At 33.8% G+C, this 24,632-nt stretch overlaps 1 protein-coding gene across 3 annotated transcripts in view; it reads right to left on the minus strand.

The window, feature by feature from the left end:
* Nucleotides 1-24,392, minus strand: part of LOC114331112 (stAR-related lipid transfer protein 7, mitochondrial) — a 50,394-nt gene extending 26,002 nt beyond the window's left edge. The window contains exons 1-2 of one of the 3 annotated variants that reach the window (XM_028280587.2): nt 23,453-24,388; nt 12,796-13,241 (exon numbers count right to left, since the gene is read on the minus strand). In XM_028280587.2, coding sequence (XP_028136388.2) covers nt 12,796-13,241; nt 23,453-23,855 — 849 coding nt within the window. In that variant the 5' untranslated portion in view covers nt 23,856-24,388. Of the gene's footprint in view, nt 1-12,795; nt 13,242-23,452 lie in introns of all 3 variants that reach the window. The other 2 variants (XM_028280586.2, XM_028280585.2) reach the window with 2 other exon arrangements.
* Nucleotides 24,393-24,632: the final 240 nt, after the last annotated feature.

Below are 24,632 nucleotides of genomic sequence, written 5' to 3' on the forward strand. Positions count from 1 at the left end.
AACGATAACGATAATTTTTCCGTTTTTATCTTCGATTAGTCGAGTTATATTGAATGCGTCACAGATACGCTCATACTTCTCAATTTCTTTACATTACTGTTAATGCCACTCTGATTTAGCTGATCTTATTTTTCTTCGAATCATACTGTTTAGCTTTTTGTATTCTGTCAGATTAGCATTCTTATATTTTCTTCTTGCATCCATTAAATTCAATATCTCTTCTGTCATCCACTGTTGCTTATTCCTACACTGATTTTCCATTAGATGGTCTTCTTTTACTTTTTCCAATGTTTCTTTGCATGATTCCCATAATTATTGTTCTTCTGAATTTTTATTTCCCAATTTCTGAAACTGATTTTCTAATTTATCGGTTACTATTTCTTTCACTTTCGCATTTGAAAGTTTATATTTGCTGATCCTAGGAGATATTTTGGGTTTTTAAATCTTTTTAAATTTAAGTAATACTTTAGCTGCTAGTAAATTGTGGTTGGAGAGTACATCCGCTCTTGGATATGTTTTGGAGGATAAGATAGCATTTCTATATATTTTTGATATACAGATATAATCAATTTGATTTCTTACTATTCTTCCACAAGTGTCTATAGGAGATTTCCAGGTGTAAAGTCGTCGCTTAGGCAAGTCAAAAAAAGCGTTGGATATTACTAATCGTTTGTCTACGCAAAATCTAATCATTCTATCTCCATCTCCACGGTCGTTTCTCGTTCCTAAACCAAACTTGCCAACGACATCTTCTTCACTACCTCTTCCTGAAATCCCCCAATACAATGTTTATATCTTGGCTTCCTGTTAGTGATAATAAATATTCTAGATCTGAATAAAAGCTTTCGACAACTTCATCGTCATATTGTTGTGTAGGTGCATATACCTGAATGATGTTTAAGTCTGTACGATTTGTTTTTATTTGTAACATTATTAATCTATCTGAGTATAGCACGATATTTTTTACTAATTTTGCGACATTTTGTTCTAAAATAAATGCCACACCATTTCTATGTTGCGGACCTTCTTCACCAGAGTAGTAAATTTCATAATTATCTATCGTCATATGGTCAGAACCTGGCCACCTCATCTCGCTTATACCTAAGATATTTATATTTAATCTTCGCATTTTCTTGATGGTATTGCGAATTTTTCCAGATTCAACCATACTTGTAATATTCCAAGTCGCTATTAAACATTCCTTATCTATTACCAAATTTGATGAATTAGAGGGAATTCGATTGCTGACTACTGAGGAAACCCTGCTGTTTCCCACGCCGAATCTTGGATTCCGAGTCCCATGATTAGTAAATATATTTACATTATCAGTATCTGTCATCATGAGTTACTAGGGAAGTTATAATCAGGTAGTTTCCCGTTGCTTTCCTGATTCCACTACCGTTGACTGAATTTTTCAGCTCATCCGCCTTCGGCGCCGATTCCTCAACCCCAGGACAATAGAGTGCCCTTCCGTACCTCCTGGTAACGGTTGATTGTTTATACCGGCGCACATTCGGTTTTAATTTAGGTTTAGGTTCGCAGTATCGCAGCCGGTTAAATCATTATTTGATTGTCGCCTCCGACTTTATGGCACCGCACCTGTTAGGAATTGTATTCCTTAGCCACGAGCCACTAATGACACAGCTGCTGTCCTGTGTCATGTCCTCAGTTGATCCGCCGGTACTTATTTGGCGAAGCCTTATTCGTACCAGAATGAATATAATATTATAATATACAGAGAGAGGCAAAATTATAGAATAAATTCATTTTCTCTAAAATAGACGATTTTGAAGAAAAATCACGAAACAGGTCGATTTTTATTTTTAAATTACACTTTTTTGACATATTCTAGTGACGTTATCCATCTGAGCGTGATGACGTAATCGATGATTTTTTTAAATGAGAATAGGGGTTGTGTGAAAGCTCATTTGAAAGGTTATTTAATTCTCTATTCACTAATATAAACATTAACATAATTATTTATACAGGGTGTACAAACAAATTTTTTTTATTAAATTAACTTTGATTAAATTTGACAAATAGAAGAAAAAAAATTTTTTGTACACCCTGTATAAATAATTATGTTAATGTTTATATTACTGAATAGAGAATTAAATAACCTTTCAAATGAGCTATCACACAACCCCTACTCTTATTTAAAAAAATCATCGATTACGTCATCACGACCAGATGGATGGCGTCACTAGTATTATATATATGCCAAGAAGTCCTAATTCAAAAATAAAAATCGACCTGTCTGAGGATTTCTCTTGAAACTTGCCCATTCTCGAGATAATGAATTTATGCAAACTCAAACGTCCTCACTTATACTACAGTGTCGCGCCCGCTTGTTTAGCAATTAAAAAAACAAAGGGGTTTTCGATATTATATTGCAAAAAACTCTTTGGGATTTCATCAATCAATGTTTAAAGAAAATCTACGTACCTTGGCAACATTGAAATTTTTAGATAAATGTCCGATTTAGGGTTCAAAATGGCCGATTTCGCAATTTTCAAAATTTTCAATCGCTTATATAACAAAAACTATTAACTTAAGAGAAAAATCACTAAAGACCTTTTCTGTTTGGAATGATTCAAAAAATCTAAAAAAATTGTTTGATGCAAAAAGAATAATTTTAGGAAAAACCCCTAATCTTTCCCCTCGCCTGGCAAGGTCTTATGCTCTTCAGAATCGCCTGTCATTGTACACATTTCTTCTAAATGACTTACTCAAACACATACTTAAATTTAAACCTTACAGGAGAAAGTTTATTTTACCTCCTAAATTTGCAGTTTTCGATTCACTTGGTAGATACACGTGCACTGCTGATGCCTGCCAGGTCATGGTTTTTAGCCTTGGTGTGCTATGAATTATCACTAGAAAAATTGCTAGCCTTACAGGACGACCGTTAGTTGGAGGGTTCTCTAGCTCTTAGACTATAAAGTTATAATCACAAAACGAAGAAAAAAATCGAATTTTTCCTTAATTTTTTGACATTTTGATTATTTAAACAATGTTCCGGACTTTTTAAGTGGGAGGATAACTCAATTATTATTATATGAGTTATTTTCAAGCAATTTCTGCAAAAAAAAAAATATGAGTCATCTCTCAACATCTAAATGTACTAATATTTTTACAGATGCGCCCTGGTCTAATAGTCTAACATCTGCTTACATAAAATAAAGACAACCTTGGACCGCCCACGTGTTTCTTGTTCCGTTGTGGAAGCGCTAACTATACACTGGGTATCGAATCGAATCGCTACACTGCATTACGGCGAGCGGCAAAAGAATTCTCTTCCGAGATGTCTGAGATATCGGCGCGTTGCGGTGTGAAGCGATGTGTTACGATTCTGTAAAGTAGACGCTGAGTCATTTGAATACACGAAAATATTAAAATTCCGATCGTCCTGATCCGTTCCGTAGCGGGCTGTTCCGTACAAGTGGGCGCCGGCCTTAACTCAGCTTCTCCTAAGTTGTCTGTTATGAGAACAAGGTCATCGGCATATGATCGAAGGCAAGGACATAACGATATATACAGACCACAAACCAATCACCTTCGCCTTCACTCAGAAGCTAGACAAATGTAGTCCTAATTAGACAATTTAGATATTTAGATTATAAAGGGTGTTTGGTAGGTCGATATAAAATTTTTAAGGGATATTAGGGGACGCCATTTGCAAATTTTTTTGCTAATAATGTATCGCTCAAACTGTTAAGGTTTCCGAAATAAAGTTAAATTTGTCAATATTCGAAAATTCGATCTATTTTATTTTTAAAAATAATTATCTAAGCGAGATACTTCCCTGACATACAAAATGCCTTACGTATTACTTGCTCAGATTGCAAAAACCCTTCGTTGTTAATGCAACTCCAAACACAATTCGGATGTCAAAACAGTAAAACGCACCTTTCATACGCATACAATAACCATGTTTATAAACCAAAATAAACCACTTCATAGCAGGTAGATTGTTTGTTAACATAGCAGGTAGATTGTTTTTTGTTTGTTATGCGTTCGGAGAATGACTATGGCTGATGGAAATTGTATGCGAAGAGTCAGTGTTGTAGGTTTACATTTTTATTCCATTTGTAAAACAGGGAGGTAGTACGCCTAGATCATTTTTAAACGTGAAATAGACGGTTGTCGAATATTGACAAATTTAACTTTATTTCGGAAACCTTAACAGTTTGAGCGATACATTATTAGCAAAAAATGTTGCAAATGGTGTCCCCTATTATCCCTTAAAAAATTTCCATCGACCTACCAAACACCCTGTATAGTATAGGAGAGTTTTGCACTAACATTCAGCACATTTCTGGATTAACGAATATTGTAGCAGACCCATTATCTCGAGTCGATAGCATCAAAAAAGATATCGACATCATGGACTTAGCTCTCGCACAAGAAACATATCCAGAACTGCAAACTTACTTAAGAGAGAAAACATCGTTACAAATAAAGAAAATACGGTTTTCTGAACAAAACGTAAGTTTGTACTGTGACATATCAACATCTACAGCCAGACCATTTGTACCGAAACCACTCAGTATGGCAATTTTTCGCACCATGCCTTATCTAGCACATCCCGGATCCCGGAATCAACAGTTCTGTGAAGATGATCACACAGCGATATATTTGGCCTTCCATTATCAGATGTGAGGAAATGGACTCTAGCGTGTCTACAGTGCAGTGGCGGCTCGTGACCTCATTATGCGGGTAGGCGACAATATACATAATATATACCTTTATATACTCTATACTCTACATATTATATACTCGTATACCTATATACACAGTGTGTTGCATTTAAGATGAAGACACCCCTATATTGCGGCTAATTTAAAATTTTGCAGTCAAGCAAGTGTGATGGTTCACATTTTTCAAGATAGTCATAGTCAACTCAAATTTAAATTTTAAACCCTATCTATTTGGTTAAATTACACGATATTTGGAAAATTTGTTCCAAATATTATTCTAACCCCACGTACCAAATTTCATGACAAAAATTCGCACTTTTAGTTTTTTCAGTATTTGTAGTCAGGATTCTAAAATATACAATTAGCTATCCCGAGATGCAGCTCGGGACAACCATTGTCGAAAGCGCAAAAAAATGTAGCCTAACCTAGCCCCAAAAAGTTCCCGGAGATTCTCGTCCACTACGGCTAGACAAGCCACAGTTACAGTGCTGTGCTTAGCGTAAAGAATGAGAGACGCATATCATTCTGTTCTGTTCTTTAGGCGGATTTGAAAAGTGCCTGACTATCGGGTAGTGCCATAATAGAAGTGAGTAGCACTACTACGAGGAGCGTACAATAATTACAACTTCTAAGAGAAATTAAAAAGTACCTTTTTTATTTTAGATACTTATAGTCAAAATTTATAGGTTACAATTTTGAAATCAGTAATTTATATTAATAAATAATTTATTATTCGCTGTGTCTAGGTACACGCTAACGTGTACGCAAATAAAAAAGTTATGTACACGCGAATTAAACTTCATCAAGCCAGTATGACGTCATTATTTAGCGTGCACAGTGACTTTATATTTTGGTACACGCTATTTTGATATGTTTAGTGTTTGTTGTTTGTTTGATAGAAAATATTTTTATTAAGGGAAGGGGAAGGGAAGCAAAACTATTCAGATGTTTCAAACTTAATTGTAATAAAACAATATGTATATAAAAGTATATATTCAGGTTAGCAAAATAAATATTAGTTAACATGATATAATATACAAAATACTGCTAAAATAATTTTTATACTTAAGTTAATTATACCAGTTTATATTAGTGTTTATTTTTGCTGTGGTGTTTATTTTTATTTATACAGGGAGTTGAACTTATTACCGATTTTCATAGAAAATTAGTTATAACTTTGTAAATACCCTGTATAACATAATAAACCTTTATATTTTTGTGATATGGAAGTTAAGAAGATTTCGAACATAAAATAAAATATAGGGTGTTCCATTTAAAAAACATAAATTTGGTCTGCCAATATATTATCGAACGCCCTGTAACATTCTAACTAATTTTAGTAATTTTGTAATATGAAGCTCAAAGTTTGCTAACATTTTTGTTACTAACTTTTATTGCCATCTATTACTATAGCGGATCTACTACTGAGCTTTATCGCACTAATCAATCGCCCCGTATATTTTATCTTCTTATTTCTGCTACCCTTAATCAAGAATTTTTGTCTCTTATGTTTTCATACTGTTTTAAAATGTTGTTAAACTCATTAAAAGAACTAAATAATTGTCCACACTCCATAGTTAATTTAAAAAAAAAACACTAAACAATTAAAAAATACGGAAACTTTTTACAAATCAATATTAAGGTGTAAACATAACGCGATTAGACAAATTCTAATCACACTCTGACACTCGCGATACTTACAGATACTTAATACCACAGCATACACGTGGCTCAAATTAGCGTGTACCAAAAAACCCAGTCATAGTACACGCTAAATAATGACGTCACTGACTTGATGACGTTTAAGCGTGTACCTAACTTTTTTATTTGCGTACACGTTAGCGTGTACCTAGACACAGCGTTTATTATTGTATTGTACATTTGAAGAGGTTAGGCGGCGCCTACCTTTCCTACCCCGACGGGCCGACCCTGCTACAGTGCCAAAAATATCGCGCCACATTGTTTCACCTACTCGAAGTTTTCTACCACCTTCCAGCCGATTCGAACACGTCCACATAGACATTACAGTGATGCCGATTTCAGAAGGAAACAGATACTGTCTAATGTGTCGATCGTTTCAAACGTTAGCCAGAACCCTTCCCAATGCCTAATCAAGAAGCAGACACAGTAGCCACAACATTTTTTTCTGGTTGGATAGCTCGTTTTGGCACTCCCAAGCGCATCACAACAGATCAAAGCCGACAATTCGAATCGCATATCTTCAAATCAATCTGCAAATTAACTGAAACTATCCATTTAAGGAGAACCGCCTATCATCCTCAAGCAAATGGTATGGTAGAAAGGTTTCATCGACAGTTAAAAGCAGCAATTCGATGCCATGAGAATATCCGATGGACCGAAAGCCTACCTTCAGTGTTACTGGGCATACGAGCAGCGTGAAGAGAAGATTTAGGTACTTCAGCCGCCGAACTCGTTTATGGAGAACCATTGTGTTTGCCAGGTGAACTATTGTTTTCGTCGCAAAGAAACACCGACGACAGTGCTCACATTTATTTAAAAACACTTAGAAACCATTTCGAAAATCTCCGTCCTAAGCAACCGTCGCAACATGGGTCCAAAAGCACCTTTATATTCAAAGACATGAAGACCACCTCTCACGTTTTCGTCCGCCGTGATACAATCAAAAGCAGCTTAGAAAACCCATATCACGGTCCTCTTCCAGTTATTAAGCGAGGAGACAAGACATTTTCGTCCGTGTAAATGGAAAAGAAGTAACAATTTCCATAGACAGATTGAAACCTGCTTACGAGCTTTACGAAAATATCCATCACGAGCCAGAGAAAATGACAGTGTCCAGCAAAACTAACACAGACAATGAGAACAGCAGACCGAAGAGGAAAACAAGATTCACTGGAAGATATCAAGCGAGTGTCGGTAATAACATTTTTCAGTGAATTCAGTGATTTTTTTCCTGGTATAAACATTGCGTTGTGTGTTCTGTTATTTTCAATTTTCATTATACGTATATATGTACAGTAAAACCTCTGTTAACCGAAATAATTGGGGGGGGGGGGAGACCGTTTCGGATAACAAGAATTTCGGTTAAAAATAACATTGTTTTTTATATTCTTCTTGTTCAAATTACATGGTATCAGAGATATATAGTTGCAAAACATCGTTGTCAAAGGAGAATACAACAGAAAATCGAAGATTTCTTTAAAAAACACTCTTAAACATGTTGAGTTACCTTAATTTTATTGCTTTTTTGAAATTTACATTTTATTGACAAAATTATGGAAACTGTCAGCCATTTCGGTTAAACGATGTTTCGGTTAAAAAGGTTTCGGTTAACGGAGGTTTTACTGTATTATTTATCGTCTTATATTCTCGAAAGGGGGTGTTGTGGCGACACGCATCAATTACTATTTTACTATTTTTTTAACTGCTAATTTTAAATATTAACTTTCCTTTCTAAACGAAATAATTTGGGTCATTTAAAATTCACATGTGTTTCGTTCCTAATATACAAACCATATGCATAGAACGGCCTGTTAAGTTTTAAGAAACGAAATATATCCCTATTCAGGTAAAATGCCTTTGCAGTTTTTAAAACACCAGATCTAATCAATTGTCGCCTGTCTGGCCATATGGTAGAACCACATAATGACAGATTAGTGTTTGTGGTCTAGTTCAGTAGAGGCACAGCGAGCACCCCGTGCGGTCACACCCTCGCTAAAATAACAAACCCTCTTTCGAGACATTTCCACATTCTTTTTACCGATTGAAATACATATATTATTGACAGACAGTTTGTTGTTTTTACATTTATTTTAATTTCATTTAATTGTTTCCGTGGACAATAAGATCACACACGTACTCAACCACCACGGAACAGAGACAACCAAAGACGAAGCTGCAATCAAATATTAACTATTTGATCCAGCCATAAAAAACGAAACTAAAATCAAATGCCGTAAGGGTCTATCGTAGTGCAGAATGTGGATGAAAATTTCACTGAAGCCAAGCCTAAGCAATAAAATGTAATATCGATAGCTTAAGAGAAAAAATCTCCACAATTCCTCTAAAAGATAAGAGTGCTGCAAAGCTAGGAACTGTACCTAAAGTAGAAACGGCGAAAGAGAAGTATAATAGTGTATAGTACGCTTGGAAATCGGCTAAAAAATTTAAACCAAATATAACAAAATTCAGTTTGGCAACATTGTGTGAATACCAAGTCTTCTATGATATCAACAGAACCGTAATTTAGTCCAGACAAATTAATATACATAATATATTTGTTACCAACGAAAAGGAGATGGTTTAACCAAATAATGTTTCAAATATGATGAGTAAAATAATTTTCAATTCGGAATTTTTTTGTCCTTAAAAGTAGAAAACACGTTTTAGTCTAAGAGCTAGTGAACCCTCCGACTAACGGTCGTCCTGTAAGGCTAGAAAATTGTCTAGTGATAATTCATAGCACACCAAGGCTAAAAACCATGACCTGGTAGGCATCAGCCGTGCACGTGTATCTACCAGGTGAATCGAAAAGTGCATAGTTTAGGGGTAAAATAAACTTTCTCCTGTAAGGTTTAAATTTAAGTATGTGTTTGAGTAAGTCATTTAGAAGAAATGTGTACAATGACAGGCGATTCTGAAGAGCATTAGACCTTGCCAGGCGAGGGGAAAGATTAGGGGTTTTTCCTAAAATTATTTTTTTTTTGCATCGAACAAATTTTTTTAGGTTTTTTGAATCATTCCAAACAGAAAAGGTCTTTAATGATTTTTCTCTTAAGTTAACAGTTTTTGTTATATAAGCGATTGAAAAATTTGAAAATTGCGAAATCGGCCATTTCTAACCCTAAATCGGACATTTATCTAGAAATTTCAAAGTTGCTAAGGTAGGTAGATATTCTTTAAACATTGATTGATAAAATCCTAAAGAGTTTTTTGCAATACAATATTGGAAACCCCTTTGTTTTTTAATTGCTAATCAAGCGGGCGCGACACTGTAGTATAAGTGAGGACGTTTGAGTTGGCATAAATTCATTATCTCGAGAATGGGCAAATTTCAAGAGAAATCCTCAGTATATATATATATATATATATATATATATATATATATATATATATATATATATATATATATATATATATGTTTTTTCCACATTCTCTATTTCATCTGTTTTATATATATATATATATATATATAATACTAGTGACGTCATCCATCTGAGCGTGATGACGTAATCGATGATTTTTTTAAATGAGAGTAGACGTTGTGTGATAGCTCATTTGAAATGTTATTTTATTCTCTATTCACTAATATAAACTTTAACGTAATTATTTATACAGGGTGTAAAAAAATGTTTTTATTAAATTAACTTTGATTAAATTTGATAAATAGAAGAAAAATTTTTTTTGTAAACCGTGTATAAATAATTATGTTAATGTTATTATATTACTGAATAGAGAATTAAATAAACTTTCAAATAAGCTATCACACAACCCCTACTCTTATTTAAAAAATCATCGATTACGTCATCACGCCCAGATGGATGACGTCACTAGTATTATATATATGCCAAAAAGTCCTAATTCAAAAATAAAAATCGACCTGTCTGAGGATTTTTTTTTAAATTTGCCCATTCTCGAGATAATGAATTTATGCAAACTCAAACGTACTCACTTATACTACAGTGTCGCGCCCGCTTGATTAGCAATTAAAAAAACAAAGGGGTTTTCGATATTTTATTGCAAAAAACTCTTCGCAATTTCATCAATCAATGTTTAAAGAATATCTACGTACCTTGGCAACATTCAAATTTTTAGATAAATGTCCGATTTAGGGTTAAAAATGGCCGATTTCGCAATTTTCAAAATTTGCAATCGCTTGTATAACAAAAACTATTAACTTTTCTAAACTAACTAAAACTAACTAATAAAAAAATAACTATTAAAATACCTTTTCTGTTTGGAATGATTCAAAAAACCAAAAAAATTTGTTCGATGCAAAAAAAATAATTTTAGGAAAAACCCCTAATCTTTCCCCTCGCCTGGCAAGGTCTTATGCTCTTCAGAATCGCCTGTCATTGTACACATTTCTTCTAAATGACTTACTCAAACACATACTTAAATTTAAACCCTACAGGAGAAAGTTTATTTGTACCCCTAAACTATGCACTTTTCGATTCACCTGGTAGATACACGTGCAGGGCTGATACCTGCCAGGTCATGGTTTTTAGCATTGGGGTGCTATGAATTATCACTATATACAAATTTCTAGCCTTACAGGAAGACCGTTAGTCGGAGGGTTCACTAGCTCTTAGACTATTATAGCTCATGCCGACGAAAACAATTATTTCCCTTTCTGTTTCTGTTTCTGCTGACGAAAACAATTATTTCTGAGAACTTTTTACTAATTATAATTTTCGTGGACCCACAAACAAAATTGATGTTTTTTGCCGATACTCCTCAAAAAAATAAATTTTTTCGCTAACACTTTATTAGGGATTATAATTTTTACAATCATATAATCGAAAATAATATTTTTCGCGGCGTTCATTGAAAGTTCTACTCTTAACGGCATTTTTCGGAGTTATATTTTTCGTAGGCGGCGGCGAAATGTACAAAATACTCTAAAGTAATTAAGTGAATCGTTTTAGGTAAATATATAAAAAACTTTATATTAATAAAAAATAATTAGCCAGCCAAATTTAAAATTTAAAAAACATACTAAAATTTATTTTGTTTGTGAAGTGGCAGACAACAGATCCGTCCAATGGAAGGATACTTCGCTTCTACCGAATCCTGTTCCAGTCAAGATCAATGGAATACATAAAAGCTAGTCACAAGGTTTCATATCTTCCATATAGCTCATCCATTATGTACTTAAATCATAACAGAAACCTACTCTGTTTGTCAAAACTAGAAATGACTTCGAAAATCCTACAATGCAAAAAGGCACATCCACTTGATGCTCATCAAAAACACAACCTGTTAACTACATTTAAAAATCACATAATGAAGTCATGGTTTTCATCCATCTCTTTCTCTCTGAACACATTCTAGGCCAGGGTAATAAGACAAACATATACCCTGTTCGTGACACTTCAGCAGCCAGGGTAATGAAGCGTTTTTTCGACAGGTAATACCTATAGGAACAAATTGTAACTATTTCCTGTGTAGGATCTGGCGGCCATTTTTATTTATAAACAATTAACTGTCAAAAAATGGCATTTTCCCCTTTTTTTTTCAAATCAACGGAAAACAGTGAAACTTATGATTTTTTTAGTACAAATATCTTCGAGATTATGGAAATGACGTATATAGTCTGATATACTCAGTTTGATATACTCATTTATTGTTAATATAATTGCGAAAAAAGGTTGGAATTGCCAAAAAAAATTATTTTCGCAATAACTGTTGTAAAAATTAGTGTACAGCTTTGAAATTTTTGTCAAATGAGGGTTCTTTGGTGCTTAATATGTGATAAAAATTTCAAAGCGAAAAACCAAAGAACCCTTATTTGACAAAAATTTTAAAGCTGTACACTAATTTTTACAACAGTTATTGCGAAAATATTTTTTTTTGCAATTCCGACCTTTTTTCGCAATTATATTAACAATAAATGAGTATATCAAACTTTGTAATACGTCATTTTAAAGATTTTTCCATAATCTCGAAGATATTTGTCCTAAAAAAACCATAAGTTTCCCTGTTTTCCATTGATTTGAAAAAAAAAGTGAAAAATGTCATTTTTTGACACTTAATTGTTTATAAATAAAAATGGCCGCCAGATCCTACGCAGGAAATAGTTACAATTTGCTCTTATAGGTATTACCTGTCGAAATAACGCTTCAGTACCCTGGCTGTTCAAGTGTCATGGAAAAAACCTTATTACCCTGGACTATTCTCCGACTACTATCTGCGACAACAGGCAAAATTTTGAAAGTCTTGACAAAAAATAACTATGCTTTAAAAATAAATTTATAATTATTGTAGTCAGCAGATACAAATCCAAAAAAGCTGCTTTGTACCTACTACATAACTCAAATGTACTACGAAAGAATTGTAGTGATATTTATTGTATGATTTAACATTTTAAAAACATTCAGTCGAATAACATACTTACAGGCCATAAAAGTTCCCAGTAAATGACATCGCTGTTAGAATTCTTCAAAGGATCAGACTCTGCGTGTTCAAGGATAACTGCACTCGTATCCCACTTCCTCCTATAGTCAATATCAACTTGAACATTCAAAAAATCTTCGGCTGACACATCATTGTAAGTACCATACACTTTATATTCGTATTGACCTGATCCAGAATGGTGAAGTCTTCTCCAGATTACCAGATCGGGTTTTTCGATAAATAACACCCAGTCATCGTAAGTTTTTGGAATTTGAGTGTGACCGCATTCGCATATATGTGAGCTGGTGCCGTTTGGTGTTTTCGTTGTGTCGCAAGCTAGGCAAATAGTGCTCTCTTTTAAAATCCTTACATACTCGAATTCTTGTTCGTTTTTTCTAATTTCTTCATCTTGGATCCTGTATTTGTCCCAGTTATATGCTGATATACCTAGAAATATGTTTGCTTTGGTTAATTTGTTTATTCATTTCCCTTTTGACGTTATAATATAGGAATAGTCACAAAAAAATGTGAGTAAAAAATTAAGATACGACATAAATAAATAAACACTTAATTAGTTTGTTTTACATCTCTATTAGGCTATTGATTATGTTCAAAATACGAGAGCTAAAGGAACTACAACGTTAACGGGATTGTATTGTCTCATATGGTCAGTGGACCTCTAAATTAAAAAAAAAACCGCGGAGTGCTACCATTTAAATGGGTGCGTTTTTGCGAAAGGGGTGAATTAGTCCCTAGGCACAGGGTAAATTAGGGTGAGTTCTATGCAATTTTGGTGCAAACAAGTCTACAGGAAAATTATTCCAGGTTAAATTTTGTTTTTTGCCCCATAACTTTTTTCCACAGGGATATAGGTATAGGCATTGCTTCAGCGAAAAATAACTTCCATCGTTCCCTTTTAAAATGAAGTTTGGTAAAAATCTCTAGGATTTATAGTTTCCGAAATAGGATTTTTCAAAGTTCGCCGCTCACAGAATCTTTGGGCCATTTTCCCCATTTTTTCGCATACATTGTTCTGTAACTTTTTTTCTACGCAGTTCTAGGTTTATGCAATGGTACATTTAGTAGAAAGAGAAGCAAATTACATTTAAAAGGGTTTATTGTGTAAGGTTATACGGATCTTTTTAAGCAAGTTATGCCTTTTCAAGGTTTTATACTTTTAATGATTTTTGATATTTTTAATGATTATTTTTTAAATTTCTCATTATGCCTTTTTTTCTTGTACATTTAGGTATTAGTCTAAGAGCTAGGAGCGGATTTTGTGCGTGATAAGTAATATGGAAAAACTATACGGGGATATGTTGAATTAGTTGTGTACATGACTTTCACCAACGGTCGGAAACCAGAGTGGGGGCCGCGGGTAGTTATAAGGGGTCAAAGTCGCGGGTTTTATTATTCTTTTTTATGACGCTCATGATCGAGATAGTGCACCAAAATTTGGGAATAAGTAGGTCATGACGTACCTAAGTAAAATCTCTAGGGGCGCAACGCTGCGGGGCCGACAAAGGGGTGGGGGTAGGGGTGAATATAAAAAATATAAGGGGTCTTTTGCGACGTTTGTGATTGAAATAGTGCACCAAAATTTGGGTATAAGTAGACCATGACATAAATAAGTAAAATCCCCAGAGCCGGAAACCAGAGTGGGGGAGGAAGGTCAAAGTCCCGTTTTTTATTATTTTTTTTTTGTGACGCTAATGATCGAGATAGTGCACCAAAATTTGGAAATAAGTAGATCATGACGTAACTAAGTAAAATCTCCAGGAGTGGAACGCTGCGTGGCCGACAAAGGGGTGAGGCAGGGGTGAATATAAAAAAATGTAAGGGTTTTTTTGCGACGTTCGTGATTGAGATAGTGCACCAAAATTTGGAAATAAGTAGACCATGACATAGCTAAGTAATATCCCCAGAGGCGGAAACCAGAGTGGCGGACGAGGGTAGTTATAAGGGGTAAAAGTCGCGGTTTTTATTATTTTTTTTGTGGCGCTCATGATGGAGATAGTGCACCAAAATTTGGGAGTAAGTAGGTCATGAGGTAACTAAGTAAAATCTCCAGGGGCGGAACGCTGCTTGGGGTACAAAGGGGTGGTAGGAAGGGGCGAGTATAAAAATATATGGGGGTTTTTTTGCCGTTCGTGATCGAGATAGTGCACCAAAATTTGGGAATAAGTAGATCATTACATTACTAAGTAAAATCTTCAGGGGCGAAACGCTGCGTGGGATACAAATATTGTGCCGGGTCACAAAAAAAATAATACACACTGCAACTTTGACCCCTTAAAACTGCCCTCATCCCCAACTCTGGTTTCCGGCTCTGGGGATTTTACTTAGCTAAGTCATGGTCTACTTATTCTCAAATTTTGGTGCACTATCTCAATCTAGCACGTCGCAAAAAACCCCTTATATTTTTTATATTCACACCTACCCCCACCCCTTTATCGGCCACGCAGCGTTCCACCCCTGGAGATTGTACTTAGTTACCTTATGACCTACTTATTCCCAAATTTTGGTGCACTATCTCGATCATGAGCTTCACAAAAAAAATAATAAAAACGGCGACTTTGACCTCTTATAACTACCCTCGTACCCATCTCGGGTTTCCGGCTCTGAGGATTTTACTTAGTTGTCATGGTCTACTTATTTCCAAATTTTGGTGCACTCCCTCAATCACGAACGTCGCAAAAAACCTCTTATATTTTTTGTATTCACCCCTGCCCCACCACTTTGTCGGCCACGCAGCGTGCCACCCATGGAAATTTTACTTAGTTACGTCATGACCTACTTATTCCCAAATTTTGGTGCACTATCTCGATCATGAGCGTCACAAAAAAAAAATAAAAACGGCGACTTTGACCCTTATAACTACCCTCGTCCCCCACTCTGGTTTCCGGCTCTGGGGATTTTACTTAGTAATGTCATGGTCTACTTATTCCCAAATTTTGGTCCACTATCTTAATCATGAACGTTGCAAAAAAACCCTTTATATTTTTTATATTTACCCCTACCCCCACCCCTTTGTCGGCCACGCAGCGTTTCGCCCCTAGAGATTTTACTTAGTTACGTCACGACCTACTTATTCCCAAATTTTGGTGCACTATCTCGATCATGAGCGTCACAAAAAAAAATAATACAAACCGCGACTTTGACCCCTTATAACTACCCTCGGCCCCCACTCTGGTTTCCGACCGTTGGTGAAATTCATGTACACAACTAATTCAACATATCCTCATATAGTTTTTCCATATTACTTATCACGCACAAAATCCGCTTCTATCTCTCCGACTATATATACATTGTGGAATAAAAAAAAAGATTATTTTCTTTACTTTAAAATGGTGTATTGCAAAAAATTCTAGGGGTATTTTTAAACAAGATATCCGTAGGATATCCAAGAGTATCCGTAATTTGAGAAAAATTTTAAATTTTTTTATGTTTTTCAATTAGAAGAATATAATAATTGCATATTATAACATAATTTTTAATTCCTAATAACTTTTCTTAATAACACTTTTCGATATTGTGAAATATAAACGTACTTTACTCTTGAGCGAATTTCATATTTTTAAACATACCTCGTACACTATTAATAAAATCTTATATCTGATGATTGCATCTTAGGTTTTAGACTATTCAGAGCATTTTATAAAGAATATTTTTTTTCATAAAGTTAAAAATAAAAAAGTTTTACATATGGTTTCAACTTAGTGGGACCTATTGCATGTGTATATGTCACATTTTGAAAAAGCATTTCTTGTTTAAAAATAGTCCTAGAATTTTTTACAGTACATCATTTTAAAGTATCATATTTTGGAAACTATAAATCATATAGGGACTTCTGCCAAACGTCATTTTAAAGTGGAAGGAGGAAAGTTTTTTTCTGTGAATCAAAAAGTTATGGGGCAAAAAACAAAATTGCTATCTTTTGTGTTTTTTTCTTGCTTTTCTTTTGAATATATTTTTGTAAAAAAAAAAAATATTTTTGACTTTAATATGTGATGTTTCGATAGTAAATTTAAGCTGGAACAATTTTACTGTAGACGTGTTTACTGTAAACTGTGCAAAAGTGCATAGAACTCACCCTAATTCGCCCTGTGCCTAGGGACTAATTCACCCCTTTATCAAAAACGCACCCCTTTAAATGGTAGCACTCCGTGAGTTTTTCACATTTACAGGTCCATTGACTATATGAAACAATAAAACCCCGTTAACGTTGTAGTTCCTTTCTAAAATACATAATCAATAGCCTATATGTAGGTCAAAATATAACTTAAATAAAAAAATCTTGTAATCGGCCGACAGCACCAACCAAAATCAACTTCTTTCTGAGTTCTAGAAAATCCAAAACAGGGCTTGGTGACCAGAGGCCAGACCCTCCGGATGGTAGGCTGGCGAAATAAGCAAACATTATTTGCCAAATCAGCTGCTGTTTGTCCAGCACAGACAAAACCCTAGTGAAAAGAGCTAGTGAACAAGGTCAAAACACAAGGTAAAATAAATAAAGGTAAATAAGGAATAAAGGTACATACCACCACCCCTATGAAAGCATCGTCACCGCCGAAGGGCCCCTATGATGCCCCATTTCCCAGAGCATCCAAAATTAAAAAAAGTCTCCCCAATTTTATGTGTGCGATTGGGGAGAGAAGGGAAGTAGCTAGGAGATAAGGGTGGTACTGCCTCCAGAAGGAGTGACCCCTCTGATATTCGGAAAAGAGACCTAATCTCATGATAGCGCCAAAATAAGAGCATAGAGATCTGCAAGCTCCTGGAAGGAGTAGGAGATGAAAATCAAATAAGACCTGGGGGAAGTCACTTAGGCACGGCATAACGGTAAAGGGGATTGATATTGATATGACCCAAGATAAAAACTTATGGAGAAATGTAATTAGATGGAAGCTGGCCCCACATAGGAATAAAGGCAAAGAGAATGATTATGGTAATTGAAGGTCACTCAATTGAGTCTTGAAAGTCTCAATGTGAAACTTTCAACTGGATAAACACTAAGATTCTGTGTATAAATATGCAAAAACAGCGAAATGAGCAAATGATATAGAAAAAGAATATTCTAGCACACATACTCACGTCTTAAAATCATTGGGAATTTATTAGAAAGTTGCAACTAACGAGACAAAAAAAAAATCTGTTACAAATACTGCCATTTCTTACAACACTATGTGTTAGGTATAATAATAGTCTCCCATTTTATACAGCTAACGTGGCTTTGGGATTATAACAGGGTAGTCTGCTATCTCTAGACTCTAACTCTAGAGCATACCGTATGCAAGGAAGGTAACAGGGCAAGTGTTACGATTCAACCACCTTTCATTCCTCTGGTTTTACCCAAGGTACTCATTTTTTCAGGCTGAGTCGACCTTAGGCTTGCAGACATTTTTAAAAATGTCTAGATGTTCTCGCTGGCGCTGAGTTTCGATCCCTGGCCTACCTGAGTAGAAATCAGACATCCTATCGCTTGAGCTATCCGGCCCTTATCTGTTAGGTACCCAAAAATAAAGTTAAAATTTACTAAATACACGGCATGTACCTACAGTTGAGTCCCCGAGTCTTTACCCATGCGTCATCATTTAAAGCATACTAAATAAGTCGGAAATTTACCGTCGGTACTAGACACAACCGTAAGTGACAGAAAGTGGGTTTTATTCCGATCATTTAGGTATAAGAGGTGGGGGTGAGTGGGAACCTTGTTATTAAAAACTGGCTGTGAGTCCGTTTCTGCTGAATCAAATTTTGCAAACTTGGTCTTGTTGAAGACAGATCTTTTACGTCAATGTAAAAGTTATGATTTCGAACCAACTTACTGAGTAATATGCCAGCTAGAAGGCGTTATTTAATTTTTTTCAGAAATCTAGTGTTCCTTGGAAAATATTAAATACAAACATGCATTTTTAATACCATATTACAAAATTAGACAAAATTAGCAACAGAATAGCGAAAACCGCATGTTAATACCTTTTTTCTATCTCAAAATATCTTACAAAACGTGTAAATTTAAAAACATAACTGTTACTGTTACCGGTAAACGAAATAATTCATTAAAAGTAGTGTGCTATGGAAACAACAAAGACACATTTTCCAGCTGTCAACGTATATTAGGTCTTTTCAACGCTTCTCATTTGTTTCGAGCCTCGTTCATATCTCGTATATTAATATTATACACGGATTATATGGCATATGACAGAGGCTCGAAACAAATGAGAAGCGTTGAAAAGCCCTATTACAAAGAAATAAAAACAACTATTTAGTGATGACATAAACGTTCAAATTTTTGCCCATCATTTTCGTTGCAAACATTTACTCTTTCAAGAGTAAATTGAACAGCAGTCTCAATTTCTGCTCTCGATATGCTTTGAATGGCGTTTAGTATTCTCTGGATAATGTATTCTAGAGTAGTGTATGATGGGCAACAATTTGAATATTTAGGTCGTCACTAAGTAGTTCTTTTTGTTCTGTGTTATATTTAATTTTAATAGTATTTTTTCTCTTTATATTGTTGTTTTAATTAATTATATTTTTATACGTTGACATCTGGAAAATGTTATTTTGTTTTTTTCCACAGCACACTACTTTTCATTAACTTAGTTTACCGGTGATAGTAACAGTTATGTATAAAATTTACACGTTTCTCGAGATATCTTGAAATAGACGACAAAAGGTATCGACATGCGGTTTTCGCTATTCTATTGCTAATTTAATCTAATTTTATAAAGTATGATTAAAAATGCATACTTGTATTTAATATTTTCCAAAGAAAACTAGATTTCTGAAAAAAATTAAATAACGCCTCCCAGCTGGCTTATTACTTATTAGGATGGTTCAAAATTATCACGCTTACATTGAAGAAAAAGATCTGTCTTCAACAAGACCCAGTTTTCAAAATTTGATTTAGCAGACCCGGACTTACAGCCATTTTTTCATAACAAGGTTCCCACTCACCCCCACCTCTTATTTGCAAAGGTAGAGTTAAACTTGTTAAATCAAATATGCGCAGAATTTGATGAAGAATACAATAATCGGATTTCCAGTGCCCCTTCATTAGGAAAATTTTGTAAAATTTAGATTTTTTAATTTTTGATATTCAATTACGCCCTCTAGCGGTGGACCCACAATTATGAAAATAATTTCCAGGCTTTTCCTGAGGCAACTTTTGTTATAAATTTTTTTATTTCAAAGCTCTACTATAAACCGTTCCTGAGATATGGCCGAGAGCCATTCTTATTGGGACACCCGGTACATACTAATACACATATCCAAATTGGGATTATATGTCATATTCTTCTTTGGACCGTGGATCCCTCGCCAACCACGATTTCACCAACAATTTTGCCAATTTTGTCAAAATTGGCCAAAAACAAAAAAATTACTTATAAAAAATCCCTGAAATTAGTGTATCCACCACCACAGAAAGAACCCAGTACCTTCTGCTCTCTCACATATACTGGCAAGATAACAACAAAAATAGCCAGATACATAAAAAAGAAAGGAATAATACCAGTTTTCAGAACTAATAACAACTTAAGCAAATATATTAAGAACAATAAAAGCCGAAAGAGAAAGCAACTACAGAGTGGTGTGTACACACTAACTTGTGGTGACTGTCCAAAAAAGTACATCGGTCAAACTGGCAGAACTTTTGACAAACGGATAGCAGAACACAAAAGGGCTTTCAACAATAGAAAAACAGACACTTCTACATACGCACTTCACCTTCTAGATCATAATCATTCTTTCAATGAAGAGTTTCAAATTCTACATATCCAAAATAAAGGCCTTAAGCTATCTTTTTTAGAATCTATGAAAATTAATAAACTGAAAAAAACAGATATAATTCTGAATGACCAACTCGAGACAAACAGCTCCCCACTTCTCAACCTCTTCAGTTAGATACTTAAATAGGCAAACACATTGTAAGTTATATCACTTGAGAAAGGCACTCTGCCGAAACAGCTGTAGTCACATAGTTGTAAATAATAAATTTTGTGGAAGTATAGAAAACAAAAGTTTTCAGTGTTTTATTGTGAGATAAAATGAACTTCCATCAAGTAATGGTCAAATCCATCAATTAACAAAAAAATTACTTACTAAAATCATTAGCCAGTTGTGTCTGAGTTTAGCGAACCGACTAAACTTATGTTACTTATTGGATAAAATACTGTAGTTTTTTCTTTTCAGTACTTAAGTATTTTAAAAAATATATCCAATATTTTTACTCCATTGGACTCTAATGAAGACATCTTGTAGTGACCAAATTGTGCATTTTGAAAATGTAAAACTAATATAAAAATTTGCAAAATCATTTTTGTTATGTTGCAAATTTCGGGCTTTTAGCTTGAAGAAATTTAATTCATGAACGAAAGTGTTAACATGAAATATTAAAATTTCTTAAGAGGATGAGTACATATTTTCGGCTATAATGCTATTCAAACGGGGATTCATTTTTTTCGAATCCTGAGAAAACTAATAAGTATTTTTGAAAAATTTAAATGCAGAATGAAAGATTACGTTATTAGTGAGGGCCGAAAGTCCCTGAGAACTTCTATAATGTTTATTTTACTAAGTTACAGAAGTGAAAAACTAAGAGAAAATTTAGTATGATTTTTAATTTCAAATATCTCATTCAAAATAAACGTTTTATTTATTCTAAGAGACTTTCGGCCCTCGGTAATAATTTAGTCTTTCAATCTGCGTTTAAATTTCTTAAAAGTATATATTAGTTTTTTCAGGATTCCAAAAAAATGGACACCATGTCCGTGGTAATATTTTCCAAATCTATCTTTGTCTTAAAACGTACTCAGTCGAATAGAATATTGTCAGCATATTGTTAATCAGACATTGACAATCAGTGACAATTTTAAATATTTGACATGGCATCAGGAATACTTTGAGTTGTTGATTAAATAATATTGATATATAGTGTATTTGATAAATAATTGATTTTAGACGTGAACTTAATAAAACGTTATTTATTGTGTATTATTTGTGGAAGATCCAAGCAGAGAATACATCAGGATAATATATTCTGTGATCCAAGTATTTTGTTGTTAAAGATGTTCAAAATTGTAAGGGTTCCATAGTAACAATATATTATTAAAAAATCACTTTAACACTTTTCCCCTTTACTCGATTGAATATTAGTTTTTGTTGTACATACATATATAAATTATTACAATCACTGAATACATAGTTAGTGAAAAAATTATCAGTAGTAATTACACAAGAGCTCTAAAATTATTGAATTTTTCCCGAGTGACACTTTGACAGTTTTAATTTCACGGCGAGTGAAATTATGTCAAAGTGTCACGAGGGCAAACATTCTATATTAATTTTAGAGTTCGAGTGCAATTTGTTGCGATTATTTCATGAATAAAACTGTTCAAAACCAAAATTTTATTGTAATTTATTTATGTAAGTACAAATTAGTACAATTAAACACAAAGTTTTTATAAATATTTGACGATTTAAAGTCATCACTTTTATAATTTTTAAAACATTAATTGTCATTAATGTCACTGAATGTATTTTTTCCTAGCAACGAAGCGCATCTTACGTAATATAATTAACGACGTGCAATTATCAAAAATTATCAATTTTATTCAGATTTCTGTAGCTTTCTATTGGTCAGAATCTCCTATGAATGAAATAATCACATTTATTCACTGAATTAATAATTTGCAATTATATAAATAACAATTATCCAAGAACATTTAAAAGCCATCTCTTTAAGTTAATGATGACATTTTCAAGTAGAATGACATTCTAGTAATGTTTACATATCCATACCATTGTGAATTTTACTACACGTAATTTGCAGTGTAAAGACAGAAAAAGTAGGGATAGACGTAAAATATTTGCGAATTATGTACCCATGGCCTTAAGTATTTTAGACAAGTACATTTATTAAATTTACAATTTTCTTCTGGACCCAAAGTTAAACATTTTTAGTATGAATGTATGAACTATATCTTTCAGAAAAGAGATGCATCCAAAGGTGTGCTTACATGAGCAATAAAAATTTCTCAATTATGAGCAATTGAAGTGACAAAATGTCAAACAATTTACAGCAATGGAAATAGGTAGGTACATATCAATTTGGAAAAATGTTTAGCAACTACAATATTGAGTGATAAGGAGCAACTCAAAGAAACTAGACAATACTTCAATTTAAAAGCTGCGCTCTCCATGGACAACATTCTTGCAATGGCAAAAAAGAAGAAAAAAAATAAGCATATCTAGGTGCGAACCTTTGTAGCAAGACAGAAGCAGACTTCATTGTTTTATGAATTACTATAATAGGGCTTTTCATCGATTGTCATTTGTTTCGAGCTTCTGTCAGGTGTTGTATTATATTAATATGTCTACTTCATACGTCTTTGCTTTGTATCATTGGTATATACCAATAACGTACGACGTAGATATATTAATATTATGTGACACATGACAGAAGCTCGAAACAAATGACTGTGAATGAAAAGCCCTATTGCTACAAATCGCTCCACTAACTACTTCATTCGTGCAATATCCTAACACAGTAACCTAACACTAGCAATATCTCTATTGTGTGAGAACTACCCTCACAAGAAAATGTTGCAAGTGACTGTATAAATAGAAAGTTAATGTATAAAATAACTTACCTACTGTACCTAGAGCAAAATCCTTGCTTCTTTTTGTGATATTTTGTCTCATTTTCTTAATCAACTCTTCAAAAGCCTTTTTTTCCCACCACTTTGAATATAACGTAAACATTTGTTGGCACCTTCGCATTCTTTGTGCCAGGACACACTCGCAATGATGCATCCAGACTTTAAAAACATCCCTTCTGTTACTCCTAGCTGCATTATCTTCTAAAAATACTTTATAAAATTGTCTCGTTTTAATAATATCCTGGAATCGTCTGTTAAAATCCTGTAGATGTTTGAACTTTTGGCGAAATGTGCAGTCGTATTTTAAAAACTGTTTTTGAATTAATGTCTTGAACACATTTTTGAGGTTAGAATTGAGCGGTAATATAGATTGGGTGGGACCTCTGGGGTACATAACTTTAACACTTAATTACGCAATCTTCTTTGGTGCAATAATAAATAATGAATGAATACCAAAAGAGTATGTTTTAGAAATTGTATGAAAATACGGAAATTTTGACAGACATGTTATGTTACATGAAAAAGTGTTCTTGACCTGACCTATGTTTATATTTGTTTCTGATTAGGAATTGAAAACTGTCACTTTAAGCCTTAACGGGATGTAAATTTGTGATACCGTCTTATACTTAGTTTCAAAAGTATTTTGTGTGTGTATTGTGTATTCACTATGTATAAAATTAATTAACAGAACAGAGGCACTGAATTTTGTAAAACAGATAATAATTGATTAAAACGGTGATTATTTGCTTGTTTTTATGTCTCGTTTAGTTAGTATTGTAGTCTCCACTCTTTATTTACACTTTTCAATTTTGTCTTTCCGAACTATTAAAAAAATTCCGAAATAATTTTAAAAAATCTATTTTTGTGCTGTTCAAATTTTTGACCTTTCACACTTCTTATCCCATGTGTTTTAAATTGCGTTCGAAAATAATATATGTAATTGGACGTTTTTATCTTACTTTATTGCTTCTACTAGAGTGAAACAACGATAGCGTGGTGTATCAATACATAAATCCAATTGGAATGACAGCGTGTACAGGGCACAGGGTCGTATTAGCATTAGCGTTATATTTAAGACTGTTCAATTTTCAGTATTTTTCCATAAAAAGAAAATTACCTATTAGTTCCAAACAAATAGTAGGGGAGGAAAGTATGCTAAATTTGCAGTTAC

The sequence above is a fragment of the Diabrotica virgifera genome, chromosome 4 (assembly GCF_917563875.1).
Source record: "Diabrotica virgifera virgifera chromosome 4, PGI_DIABVI_V3a".
In the NCBI taxonomy this organism is placed as follows: Eukaryota; Metazoa; Arthropoda; class Insecta; order Coleoptera; family Chrysomelidae; genus Diabrotica; species Diabrotica virgifera.